The sequence below is a fragment of the Magnolia sinica genome, chromosome 14, assembly GCF_029962835.1.
Source record: "Magnolia sinica isolate HGM2019 chromosome 14, MsV1, whole genome shotgun sequence".
Taxonomy (NCBI): Eukaryota; Viridiplantae; Streptophyta; class Magnoliopsida; order Magnoliales; family Magnoliaceae; genus Magnolia; species Magnolia sinica.
The window spans coordinates 18,988,543-19,001,127 of record NC_080586.1 but is presented as its reverse complement, the minus strand read 5'-3'; the positions used below and the strand labels follow the sequence as shown (position 1 = coordinate 19,001,127).

The 12,585-nt window shown below is 40.7% G+C and overlaps 2 protein-coding genes and 1 long non-coding RNA gene across 3 annotated transcripts; 2 read left to right on the top strand and 1 right to left on the bottom strand.

Annotated features, from left to right (window-relative positions):
* The first annotated feature begins 4,080 nt into the window (after nt 1-4,080).
* Nucleotides 4,081-6,366, top strand: LOC131224914 (probable leucine-rich repeat receptor-like protein kinase At1g35710). Its single transcript, XM_058220354.1, has 3 exons — nt 4,081-5,389; nt 5,534-5,800; nt 5,996-6,366. Exons 1-3 carry the CDS (start codon nt 4,081-4,083, stop codon nt 6,364-6,366), a joined length of 1,947 nt encoding a protein of 648 aa, XP_058076337.1.
* A 36-nt stretch (nt 6,367-6,402) lies between these two features.
* On the top strand, nt 6,403-9,635 carry LOC131225747 (MDIS1-interacting receptor like kinase 2-like). Its single transcript, XM_058221339.1, has 2 exons — nt 6,403-7,596; nt 8,908-9,635. Exons 1-2 carry the CDS (start codon nt 6,429-6,431, stop codon nt 9,264-9,266), a joined length of 1,527 nt encoding a protein of 508 aa, XP_058077322.1. The 5' UTR covers nt 6,403-6,428; the 3' UTR covers nt 9,267-9,635.
* A 686-nt stretch (nt 9,636-10,321) lies between these two features.
* LOC131225748 (uncharacterized) lies at nt 10,322-11,339 on the bottom strand. Its single transcript, XR_009161506.1, has 2 exons — nt 11,089-11,339; nt 10,322-11,012 (listed from the first exon to the last, which is right to left on the bottom strand). It is a non-coding gene; the product is annotated as an uncharacterized LOC131225748 (long non-coding RNA).
* Nucleotides 11,340-12,585: the final 1,246 nt, after the last annotated feature.

Genomic DNA, 12,585 nt, shown 5'->3' with positions numbered 1-12,585 from the left:
TGGAGTATTCCGAATAATTGGTAGCCTTATGTATCTAACAAACTGTACAGACCAGACATAGCTTTTGCCGTAGGAGATAAGTAGATATACACATAATCCTGGAAAAGAGTATTGGAATGCATTTTCTAGGATTATAAGATACTTAAAAGGCAGTATAGCTTATGGTTTACATTATAATGGTTTTCCTACTGTATTAGAAGGATACAGTAATGCTAATTGGATCAGTGATTCAGATGAGACAAAATTCACCAGTGGATATGTCTTCACTTTGGGTGGAAAAGCAGTCTCTTGGAAGTTTACCAAACAAACATGTATAGCTCGGTCGATTATGGAATCCAAGTTTATTGCCTTACAAAAGGATAGATCAGAAACCGAGTGGCTTAGAAATCTGTTAGCTGATATATCACTGTGGTCAAAGCCTGTATCGGCCGTGTCTATTCATTGTGACTGTCAAGCAGCTATAGCAAAAGCAAAGAGTAAAATATATAATGGAAAGAGCAGGCATATTAGACTCAGACACAACATAGTGAAACACATGTTGCGTGATGGAGTCATATCTATTGACTTTGTGAGGTCAGAAAAGAATCTAGCAGATCCTCTGACCAAAGGACTATCTAAAAGGTTAGTTAATGATACATCGAAGGGAATGGGGCTGAGCCTAATATATGAGCTGCCAGTGTCGGCAACCCAACCTATACAAGTGGAGATCCCATGAGATAGGTTCAATGGGTAAACAACAAGACACGAGGTAGACGATTGCACTGAGTTGTATGAGCCCCTTCTATGGTGTACAGTGCGAGCAGCAACGCAGAAGGATGAGTTGTTAGAACTCTTAATGAATCCATAACCATATATTTGGTGGTGTATACAGTTGTTGCATACACTTGATGGAATTCACCTATATGGGTGTGGAGGTGGAGGCCGCTTCCTATGAGAATCTAGGCGAATTCTCTAGAGCACTCATGAAATCCAGGTAATGGTGTATGGCCGAAACGCACCGAACCGCAGAATCACTTGCAGAGGAAGAGTTGTGTGAGTGACATGTACTTGCGATCTACATTAAAAGGATTCAGGTTCAAGACTATGGTGTCACCTGATTCCTGTAGACCTGTCTTGCTTACTCTAATGTCGGTTCAAGTCTATGGTGACACCGGCACCATTGCACAACTATTACGCTTTAATCCGAAAGGGTTTATTTTAAAACATGTGGGGGATTGTTGTATTTTGTTTTAAAATAACATTAAAATTTGAATTTTCAAATTTTCGGTAATTTCCCTCCAATTTTGAAAAGTTGTAGTATTTTTGTGTTGTGGGTTTTGTCCCACATCGGATTTGAAAAGGTAAACTATCTTGTTTATAAGATAGTCTTTTGTAGGGCTTGAGCCCTTTCGGGGCATGTGAATTTGTCTGTGGTATGCCAATAGCTTTAATCTATGCCATTAACCACACGCGAGCCGAGCCGAGCCGAGCGGCGCGGCCGAGCCGCGAGCCTGAGCGAGTCCGTGTCCGGGTGCGTGTCGCGGCGACGGCGGGCGGGTGCGGTGCGTGTACTCGCGTGGGTGTGTGTATGGGTACTCGCAGGACTGTATATGCGGGAGTGTACTCGCACTTGCGCCTTTTCGTTTTAAACCAGAGAGATGCGTCCCTTCCGGTTAGTCGCACCTGTTGGGTTTAAACCCAACGGACCTAACCTTTTGTAAAGGGTGCTTATGCACCACTTCGGAGTCTATATAAAGACTACCGATTCCAGTTTTAATACACAAAAAATTCTTCTCTTATAAAACGCTCTCTGATATTCGGTTTTAAGCAATTTTCTACTGAGTTCATCGCTGAGTCAACTCAGCACTTTCGGATTAAACTGCAAGTGGTTCGAGCCCGTGTACAGTGAGTGCACCGCTGGGACCGGGTCATAGTCGTTGTATCCTGGAGGTCGATTGCTCTGGGAACCTGTTGCACTTGGGACGCTGTCCAAGGGGAGCAAATTCGATTTCAAGCCGAGTGACTTAGTCACGCCTCGACTCATTCAATAAGTTCTTCTTTCTCAAAATTTATTTTCCTTTTTTGGTTCTCGATTTTTAATAGTCTATTTAATTCAACTAAATATTCCAACAGATTTTACATATACAACTGGTGGGCCCCACCGCTCCTGGGTGTTTTATACATTGCGTAGAACCGGTGTTGAGGTCGCATGTAAACAAAAGCTGTGGGACCATGTAAAAACGGTATTGTAGGTAGCCCGTCCCTACAACTGCGTTATATGGAGCCCGTGTAAGCAAAAAGCTGTGGGGTGTACTTGAGTGGATCAACCCCATTTTGTGGCCCCACATGAGTTGATTAGGTGCATTTGATGCACGGTTCGGTTGAGGGAGGTGGTGGTGGATTTTGGACCGTTACCACCCATAATAGCACTATCTCACCTGTGGGTGTCATACAAGGACGCGGTTTGGCTGGCGACCCAAACAGCAGACGGCTAGCTGGTGTCAGAGCTCTATGGCCCCACCATGGTGTATGCGTTTTATCCACGCTGTCTATACATTTCATGAACTCTAAAATGACGCAGATCCAAACCTTAAACAGTGGGGATTGCTGTCCATCCATTTTGTCAGCTCATTTTAGGTCATGAGCCCAAAAATAAGACGTATCCAAACCTTAAGTGGGCCACACCACAGAAAACAGTGGGGATTGATTGCATAATGTTGAAAACTTATTAGTGGGGATTAAACCAATACTGTAGAAAACTCATCAGAGCCCACAAAAGTATTGAATCAAGCTGATATTGGTGTTTTTGTGAACAGGTTGAATTATAAATAAATATTACTGTGGACCCTAGGAAGGTTTCAATGGTTGACATCATTCTTCCTGCTGTTTTCTGTGGTGTGGTCCACTTGAGTTTTAGATCTACTCATATTTGGGCTCATGCTCTAAAATGAGCTGGCAAAATGGATGGACCGTGTGGATAAAATAAATCCATCATGGTAGGGCTCACAGAGCTTTGATCACACACCATGTGTGGTCCATTTCTGCAACACTTATTCACCCGCGTGTAGAAGTTATTAACGTGCAATGAAACTTGTTCACATCATTGTAGGGTCACCAGTCAAACCGCGTCCCCGTGACACACACCATGTGGGGCCCATTTCTGCAACACTTATTCATTCGTGCTGAGAAGTTATTCGCGCGCATAGAAACTTGTTCATATCATATACAGTGTGGAGCCGATTGTGTTGTTTGTATGCATCTGGTGAGCCCCACCATAATGATCAGCTTGACCCGAGAGTCAGGTGGGCTACAGGTTTGGAGGTTTTTTGTGGTGTTTTATAGTTTTTTAAGGTGGCCCACCTGATGGATGGACCAGCTAGATTTTTGGGTCATCTGGTCGAGATGGTAGTGGTCCAACTATTGCAGGGGATGGATCTCAAAATCACCATCTGGGCCTAACAATGCTCGACTGAACCATTTAACAAAAATGATACATGGATGCATAAAATAGATTCTTCTTTTGTAGTTTAGGGCGCGTTTCGATGCACTTCCTCAGTAGGGTGTTTTGGAGAAGGTGGTTCCTAACCTGCTTGTCGGTCTTTGAAGATTTTTGGGTCGTTTTCATTCACTTCCTCAAATTGGTTTTTTTATTTTTATTTTTTATAGCATCTATTTTGTGAAGCGGAAGATGGGGATTTTTGCAAAGTCACACCATCAATTGCTGTTTGGATAAAAACTGCTCTTAGGGCTCAAACACCTCTTCGAAGGGTACATCCAAACGCGCCCTTGGAATCTAGCAGCTCCCTAAAAAAGAGAGGGACCAACTCAAAAGGTAAGAGAGGACTTCTCTTAAAGTAGAATATAGGCCCGAACCCATCCAGTAAGGGGCCAACCCTTTTAAATCTGTCACCACCCAACAAAAAAATGATAGACCTGAGTCTAAAAGGTGGGGAGACTTGACTGGACAAGTAGAATCAGGGCCCAAACACATCTAGTCCAGTCCCATCCATTGTAAGGTTGATCTGGTAGCAATAGCATCAATCTTTTACTATAAATACCCATCCATCATACGTTTATAACAGATCACATGCAACAGCAGTCATGGCCATACAGAAATCTCTCTCCCTTGCATTTCTGCTCTTTTTGCTAGCCTTCCTTTCTTTCCATGCGACATCACCATCACCCCCACTTTCAGAAGCAGAGGCTCTTTTGAAATGGAAAGCCAGCCTCTCGCCAGCACAAGCTCTCCATTCATGGTTGTTTCCTGCTGCTAATGCTAGCACCAACACAATCTCTCCATGCAAATGGACTGGTATCTCATGCAACAGCCTTGCTGGTGTAAGAGAGATAAGCCTACCTAGTGCAGGCTTGCAAGGTAAGCTCGATAACTTGAGCTTCCCATCATTTCCAAATCTCGTTCGTCTCAATCTCAGTGGCAACACTCTCACTGGAACCATCCCAGCTCATATTGGCACTCTTCACAAACTCACGTCCCTCGATCTATCTACAAATAATCTTTCTGGCATTTTACCGATTTCAATGGCTAATCTTAGTCGCATTTCAGAGCTCGACATCTCATCAAATGAAATAAGAGGTGAACTAGCTCCAATTTTCTTCACCAATTGGACCAAACTCATCTCCTTTCAGTTCCAATACAATCAATTCACTGGAAACATTCCATCTGAAATCAGGCTGCTTACAAATCTCCAAATCTTGAACCTCGGGGGAAATAAAATGAATGGATCAATACCACTGGAAATAGGGAATCTAGTGAATTTGAATGAGCTAGACTTGTCCATTAATCATCTAGATGGTTCAATCCCTTCCACTTTAGGGAACTTGTCCACGCTCACAAATTTGAATTTACAAGAAAATCAGATTTCAGGCATAATTCCTGCAGAATTAGGGAATCTCAAGAAATTGGTTGGGATGTTGTTGTTCCAAAACAATCTGACTGGTCCAATCCCTCCTGCTTTGGGTAATTTGAGCATGCTCACATATTTGTATTTACTGAAAAATCAGATTTCAGGCACAATTCCTGCAGAATTAGGGAATCTCAAGAATTTGGTTGAGACATCTTTGAGCAGTAACAATCTAAGTGGTCCAATCCCTCCTGCTTTAGGTAATTTGAGAAATCTTGCGCTATTGCTCCTCTACAGCAATCAAATTTCTGGTTCAATTCCTCCACAAGTTGGGAATTCAATGAATCTCCGCATTCTTGATCTGTCCAATAACCTTCTAACAGGTTCTATCCCTTCCACTTTAGGGAACTTGACTAAGCTGACCATGTTTCAACTTGTTGAGAATCAAATTTCTGGTTCTATTCCTCCAGAACTCGGGAATTTAACGAGTCTCAATATTCTAGGATTGTACCAAAACAATCTGACTGGTCCAATCCCTCCTTCTTTAGGTAATTTGAGCAACCTCACACTACTGTTCCTCCACACCAATCAAATTTCTGGTTCAATTCCTCCACAAGTTGGGAATTTAATGAATCTCCACAAGCTTGATCTGTCCCATAACCTTCTAACAGGTTCTATCCTTTCCACTTTAGGGAACTTGACAAAGCTGACACTCCTCTACCTCCATGCAAATCAAATTTCAGGTTCTATTCCTCCAGAACTCGGAAATTTAATGAATCTAAATGAGCTAGCATTGTATAATAACAATCTGACTGGTCCAGTCCCTCCTGCTTTGGGTAATTTGAGCAACCTTGCAAATTTGTTACTCCAAGACAACCAAGTTTCTGGTTCAATTCCACTGGAAATATGGAAACTGGTTAATCTAGAAAACCTTGACATGTCCATTAATCTTCTAACAGGTTCTATCCCTTCTACTTTAGGAAACTTGACTAAGCTTACCTTTTTGTCCCTTATCGATTGTCAATTATCTGGTTCCTTGCCTCAAGAAATGACAAACATGACAAACCTTTCTGAACTCTACTTGGATGGCAACAACTTCTCTGGCTATTTACCTCAGTAATGCCGAGGTGGATCTCTTAAAGTCTTCACTGCAGTTGGCAACCATTTCACCGGGGAAATCCCGAGAAGCTTCAGAAACTGCACTAGCTTAACAAGAGTGCGACTCAATGCAAACCGACTCGCTGCAAATGTATTAGAAGCCTTTGGTGTATATCCACATCTCACATTCATGGACATCAGCGACAACATGTTGTTTGGTGAATTCTCACCAAACTGGGGGGAATGCAAAAACTTGACAATGCTGCGATTCTCCGGGAACATGATCACCAGTAGAATTCCTCCTGAGATTGGGCAGTTGCGGCAGCTAAGAGTGCTTGGTCTTTCTTCGAACCAACTCATAGGCAAGATTCCGAAGGAATTTGAGACACTGACTTCTTTGTTCAACTTGACTTTAAATGATAACTGACTTTCTGGTCAGGTACCCCAAGAGATTGGAAAACTATCCAATTGGAGGTTCTTGACTTGTCAATGAATTGCCTAAGTGGTCCAATACCACCTCAATTAGGGGATTGCTCCAAACTCCGGTATCTGAAATTGAGCAAAAATGTTTTGAATGGAAGCATTCCTTTCCAGATTGGTAACCTAGTATACCTACAGGATCTACTAGATCTAAGTCATAACTCCCTCAATGGAGAGATATCACCACAACTCGCGAAATTGAGTCGGCTGGAAAAGTTAAACCTCTCCCACAACATGCTGTCAGGGACAATTCCACCTTCTTTTGAAAGAATGTTAAGCTTGCAATCCATTGATTTTTCATATAATGCTTTGGAAGGTCCTATTCCCAACAGCAAAAGCTTTCAGAAGGCTCCTACAGAGGCATTCATAAATAATAATGGCTTATGTGGTGAAGTACAAGGTTTGCAACCTTGCAATGCCTCTTCAATCAGTCATGGCGATGCGAAGAAATACCACGGAGTTGTGATCCTCATTATTCTTCCTGTCTTGGTGGCCGTGTTTCTTTTATTTGTAATTGTTGGCATTTCGTCCATTTATTACCGAAGAAGAAGAAATACAGAGAAAGAGGTTCTTGAGAGGAGCAGCGGAAATCTATTTTCAATATGGAATTATGATGGGATTGCTGTGCTTGAAGACATTTTGGAAGCGACAGAGGGTTTTCACGACAAATACTGCATTGGAACTGGAGGGTATGGGAAAGTTTACAAAGCAAATCTACCAGTGGGTCAGGTAGTAGCTGTGAAGAAACTTCACCCACTTGAAGGTGGGGATCAATCTAATCAAAGAAGTTTTAGAAATGAGATACAAGCATTAACCGAAATCCGTCATCGCAACATTGTAAAGCTTTATGGCTTTTGCTCCCATGCTCGATGCTCATTTCTAGTCTACAAGTACATGGAAAGGGGAAGCTTGGCAAGCATCCTAAGCAATGATGAAGGAGCTGCACAGTTGGACTGGAATCTAAGGTTGAAGGTTATTAAAGGTGTGGCCCATGCTTTATCTTACATGCACCATGATTGCACCCCGCCAATTGTCCATCGAGACCTATCAAGCAAGAACGTTCTATTGAATTCAGAACTTGAGGCTAGTGTCTCTGATTTTGGCACTGCACGATTACTGATACCTGATTCGTCCAATTGGACTACGGTCGCAGGCACTTATGGATACATCGCTCTAGGTTAGTCACTAATACATGCTCGACGCTTTAATAGTTTTATTATAAATTGGCCTTTATTTTTCTTAAGCTTTCCTATTATTTGTTGGTAATAATGTACTATAAAGTTTGTGCATTAGTTACCACACCATTGTCAGATGTGGGGATCTAGGGCGACTGGAATATATGAAAATTCATATTTGAAATTTTTTTTTTTTAAATTTTTTTAATTCATATTTGATTTTTTTTTTTTTTTTCTCTTTTCTTTCTAAGATTCCTTAATCCAACGACTATAAGAGGCCTTGTAAAGATGATATGGTAAGACTAAACCGTGATTCACATTTACCGAACAAACTTTAACCATATTTTATCAGCTATCAAATTCATGGAACTGACCTTTTTTTAACTGTACATTTGTTGGCCACCAATTAGTTGGATAGAATCCTCCTATAAGTATCGTTTCTGGGATATTCTCCATCTACAATATGGGTCATGTTTTCAGATGGTCTGGATTGATTTACATGTATACTAAGTGTAAATAGATAAGTTATGGTTAGTTAAGAAATGATTGAAAAAGCTCATAGCATCTAGCCCATACGAGTAAACATGATGATGTATTAGGAAATGTGGCATTGTGCAATGCTTGGCCAAAACCCAGCGCATTGTTGGGTTTTCTTTGTTGTACAAGGGTTCGACAGCTCTAAGATACAAAATGTTTATGTGATGTCCCACACAATGAATGCCCCACGCAACAAAAGAAGTACCTAGATTAGAAAATCCTAGCCATTGAATCTATGGTCTTTCTTTGTGGAATGTGCACAATTGCTTTTATTCTCCTTTTTTTTTTTTCTTGATCGTCTATCTGCTGGCCACTAAAATGGTTAGGATTTCCAATTAGCGAATTACTACTGCATGAGCTATACAAATTGGGGCCCACTATGTCAATGGTTTGGATCTAAGAACTATGTAACCCACTATTATAGACTTAAAACTTTAGTAGAATATCAGAGACACTGTTGGGTGGAGCATGTTTGCTGGTTGTTTCCTTTACTTCCTATACTTTTTGAGAGAGGGAGAGATACTCTTGGGTGGAGCATGCCTGATGAGCGGACGATCCTAACTTCCTAGCCAGATCATCAGAAAGTTTGGCCCATCTTATGCACCTCCCAGATGTACCAAACACATCTCTTGGCACATGCTCAGTTTATAGAGATTCCTAGAAGATATGAAACATAGATTAAGAAACCCAGGTTAGTTTGATATATGGATAAGAGTTTATCTATTGATGACTAGCAAAGAGTAAAGAATATGACTGAACTATCTTCTATCTTGCAGAGCTTGCATATACAATGAGGGTGACTGAAAAATGCGACGTATATAGCTTTGGTGTTGTGGCACTTGAAGTGATGATGGGAAGGCATCCTGGGGAGCTCATCTCCTCTTTGTCATCACCAAATAGAGAAGATACACTGTTAAAGGATATGTTGGACCACCGTCTCTCCGATCTGATGACAGAGGTTGCACAGGAAGTTATATTTGCGGTGTCCATGGCACTTGCATGCATACGGACGGATCCGGACTCTCGGCCAACCATGCACCACGTGGCTCAGGAGCTATCTGTTGGTGGGCCTTCTTTCTCTCTAGAGCCATTCCATGCACTTACATTACGTCAACTGATGGATCTTAAGGCATAATTGGGTGTATGAAAATTAGTGAGGCTGTGGGCATGTAGTGGCAAGAACATTATTATTGTGTGTCTATTGTATAAAAATAAGCAATCATGGAGGTGTATTTCTTGTTATGATGCGTACATAGTTCAGTGTGTGGAATCGATATTTATCTGGAATTTAGATTTCTAGGATTGGTGATAGAAATCCAAATGTAATAAAAGTAGGTTGGAAGAATAAAGATGTTTTCTTGTGTGATAGTTATTCTCTAATCGAAGGGTTTTATGCCAAAGAATTTACCTTCTAGGAATTATAATCCTTTTCTGTGATACCAATTGTGTACTAATGTGTTATTGAAAGTAGACGAACAGGTTCATTTATCCATGAAAGAACTTATAAACTATGATTTCTTTAAATAGAAGAGAAAAGAAGAAAAAAGAACTTCAGTTGGCCTTGTTGCAACTTGCATCCATCTTCTTTCTCCTTGTTTGGAAGTCCTTCAATAAAATGTTCATTTATTTTTTAGAAGGTTGGAACACACCACCTTCAAAATTTATTGATAAGATAAAAAAAAAAAAATACACCTAGCAAGGTGTGGATAAGGACTAAGCCCCATGCAAGTGACCTATACAACATATGGGATCCTCTAACATCAAAATATATAAAGAAAACTCAATCTCAATCCCTTGACCAAAGAATAAAGTTGTTTAGCTAATTGGCTGGGTCAAACGATCATGGTTAAAATGGATTTGATAGAATAATCATATGAATGGTTTACCTAATAAGTGGGTCGGGTTGGTCTAGGGGTCAACTTGCCAGACCCTCTTCTAAGGCCTGCCCAAAATGATTCGGGCTCTCAACCCCTTGAGTTTGGGTTTGATCCTAGAGTACTGGTTTGATTGGGTTTGGTTTAGGCCGGATCCAATCAGATTCGGTTCAGGGCAAGTAAGTATATTTTTACATTGTTAGGCCCACTTATTGAATGGATTAGATTGCACATACGGGTGCCATAATGACACATGCCTACTATGTAAATGGGCTCTCTTACATGCATATGGCTTGGCAAATCCTATTCCAATTGCTTCTTATGAATATATAATATGTTTTTAACATAGAAAAATGCTCCATTGTTCTTAGAGCACTAAAGTTCTAGTGCTCCTAGTTACGTTGGTACACTTTTACAATTCAATGCACTGATCCAGATCGTTCATTAGATCCAACCTGCATTTTATGAGATATGATGCAAACGTCTCATCAATTCGACAAGTACTAACCATTTGATCAATGGCCTTTAATATGGACGGTCAAGATTGTTTATGCAAAATAGTCCGATCATCAACCATTTGACTTGGATCATCTGATCAGTACTCTCTCTCTTTTTTCTTTTTTTTTTGCATTATAGTCCATGAAATTTTTTGGAGTTAATAAACGGTTCAGATTAATCGATTGGACTGTCCACGTAAACATATGCAATAACATTATACCTTAGTGCTATGAGAATAGCGAAGAATTTCTCTTTAATATTGATTTTGTGTGGAAGCCCCTCTCTCAGTTTCTGAAAAATCTTCATCGTATCAGAGCCCCGATGAGTAGCATTAATTCCGATGACCTTCCTCCATTCCGGCGAACCCAATCACCAACAAAACCCATCTTTGCCGATTCGACGATTCACCATCTCCCAGACCTCCTGCTGGCCCTTTCAACACCCCTCTAAAACCCGTTCCGGCGACCTTCTTCCGTTCTCGTAAACCCAATCGGTTTCAAAACCCATCTCTACCATCCGACAACCATCCCAAAAACAAAAATTATAAATAAAGAAGAAAGGGAAAGGGCAAAAAAAAAAACCCACCTTGAACCTTCCGCGCACACCCTACTCTCTTCCGCCCCCGCCAGCGGACCGGACCTGTGCTCCACCTTCGCACCAGTGCTCCCTTCCACCTCTAACAAATCAGGACCGGACCGAACCACGTCTCTTCCAAAAACCCCCTCTCGCTGATTTCAGTCGACAACAACTAAAAAAAAGAAAAACTTTTGGTACTTTCTTTCATGACCCCTGCCTCGCCTTTCAAAACCCCCTTTTCAAAAAGAAGAAGAAGAAGAAGAAGAGAGAGAGAGAAAGAGAGAGAGAGAGGGAGAGAGAGGGAGGGATCCGTTTAACCACCTTTTTGGTGGTCCGCAAGTGGTATTGGTTTGGTGCTCCTCACTATATTTCGGTGGTCCATGAGTATCAATCAGATCCATACTTTTTCTTCCCTTTTCTTTTCTATTTACAAAAGCTTCACCATCATGGTCCTTTTCTCCTTTACTGTCCGCCCACTCTCTTCATCATTTGATTAATATTATTTGAATGTCACTCTATTATTTGGATGTCACTATTATTTGAATCACTGTGATATGGAGAATACATACTCTTCCATTGATTTATATTCTTAAAGTTAGAAATTCTCTTAATAAGGATCCACCAATCGAACTCATACATAATGACGAAGGAGAGACCGTTAAATTCATTGATTAAGTCATGGAAAGAACATGATGATTTTCTTCACAATTGGATTACAGAGACATTTTTCGAAGAAGTTCTTTATCTGATGGTTGGATGCACCATGGCAAGTGAGCTCTGGAAGGTACTAGAGGAAAATTTTCTACAGGTCACTGAGAACGGTAAGATCCAACCGAAGTAACAGATGTACTATATTACACAATCATTATCTAATTATATCAATGCTTTCAAAAAGAATTTTTGATAGGATGGTAGCTATTCCGAAATCCCTATCATATAATGACAAATTATCTACATGTCCAATGGACTTTGATTAAAAAGAAAAAGTACGATAGTTTGGTAACTTCTATGCATGCGAATCCTCCTTTAGCCTCTTACTCTCAATTCATTGCTGCAGTTCAAAGCTATGGTCAGCTTGAACTACATCTTATAATCACATGGCTTTTTTGCCAAACCACCTAATAATAATGGAGGTCGTGGCAGAGGCAATGGTAGAGGGGGAGGTGATTTCTGACATCAGTTCAACCCCAAGGGCTGAGATTTTACTCCAACATAATTATAACTACTTAGTATATTGACCAAATAATTATGGTTTCAACATGAGTTTGAATGAGATCTTATGACTTAGTGGTAGACTATCAAGAGTTTTAACATGAGGTCATGGGTTCGAGCACCCATTGTATTGTGCAACACACCAACAACGCAGTGAACCGAGATCCAATCTTCGGTCTCACCCACAAATGATAAACAAGAAGAAATATAAACTAGAAATAAATTAAATTAATCCAAACAAACTATAAGACAAGATATACGTGGAAAAACCTCAAACTAGGGTAAAAAACCAAG

What these genes read in the sequence shown, in the direction of transcription:
- LOC131224914 (XM_058220354.1), top strand. Translation starts at nt 4,081, where the DNA reads ATGGCCATACAGAAATCTCTCTCCCTTGCATTTCTGCTCTTTTTGCTA. An exon ending in TCCAATCCCTCCTTCTTTAG is followed by an intron (nt 5,390 to 5,533) that starts GTAATTTGAGCA and finishes TTTCCACTTTAG; the next exon opens with GGAACTTGACAAAGCTGACA. An exon ending in GTCCATTAATCTTCTAACAG is followed by an intron (nt 5,801 to 5,995) that starts GTTCTATCCCTT and finishes TCTTCACTGCAG; the next exon opens with TTGGCAACCATTTCACCGGG.
- LOC131225747 (XM_058221339.1), top strand. Translation starts at nt 6,429, where the DNA reads ATGAATTGCCTAAGTGGTCCAATACCACCTCAATTAGGGGATTGCTCC. An exon ending in TTATGGATACATCGCTCTAG is followed by an intron (nt 7,597 to 8,907) that starts GTTAGTCACTAA and finishes TCTATCTTGCAG; the next exon opens with AGCTTGCATATACAATGAGG.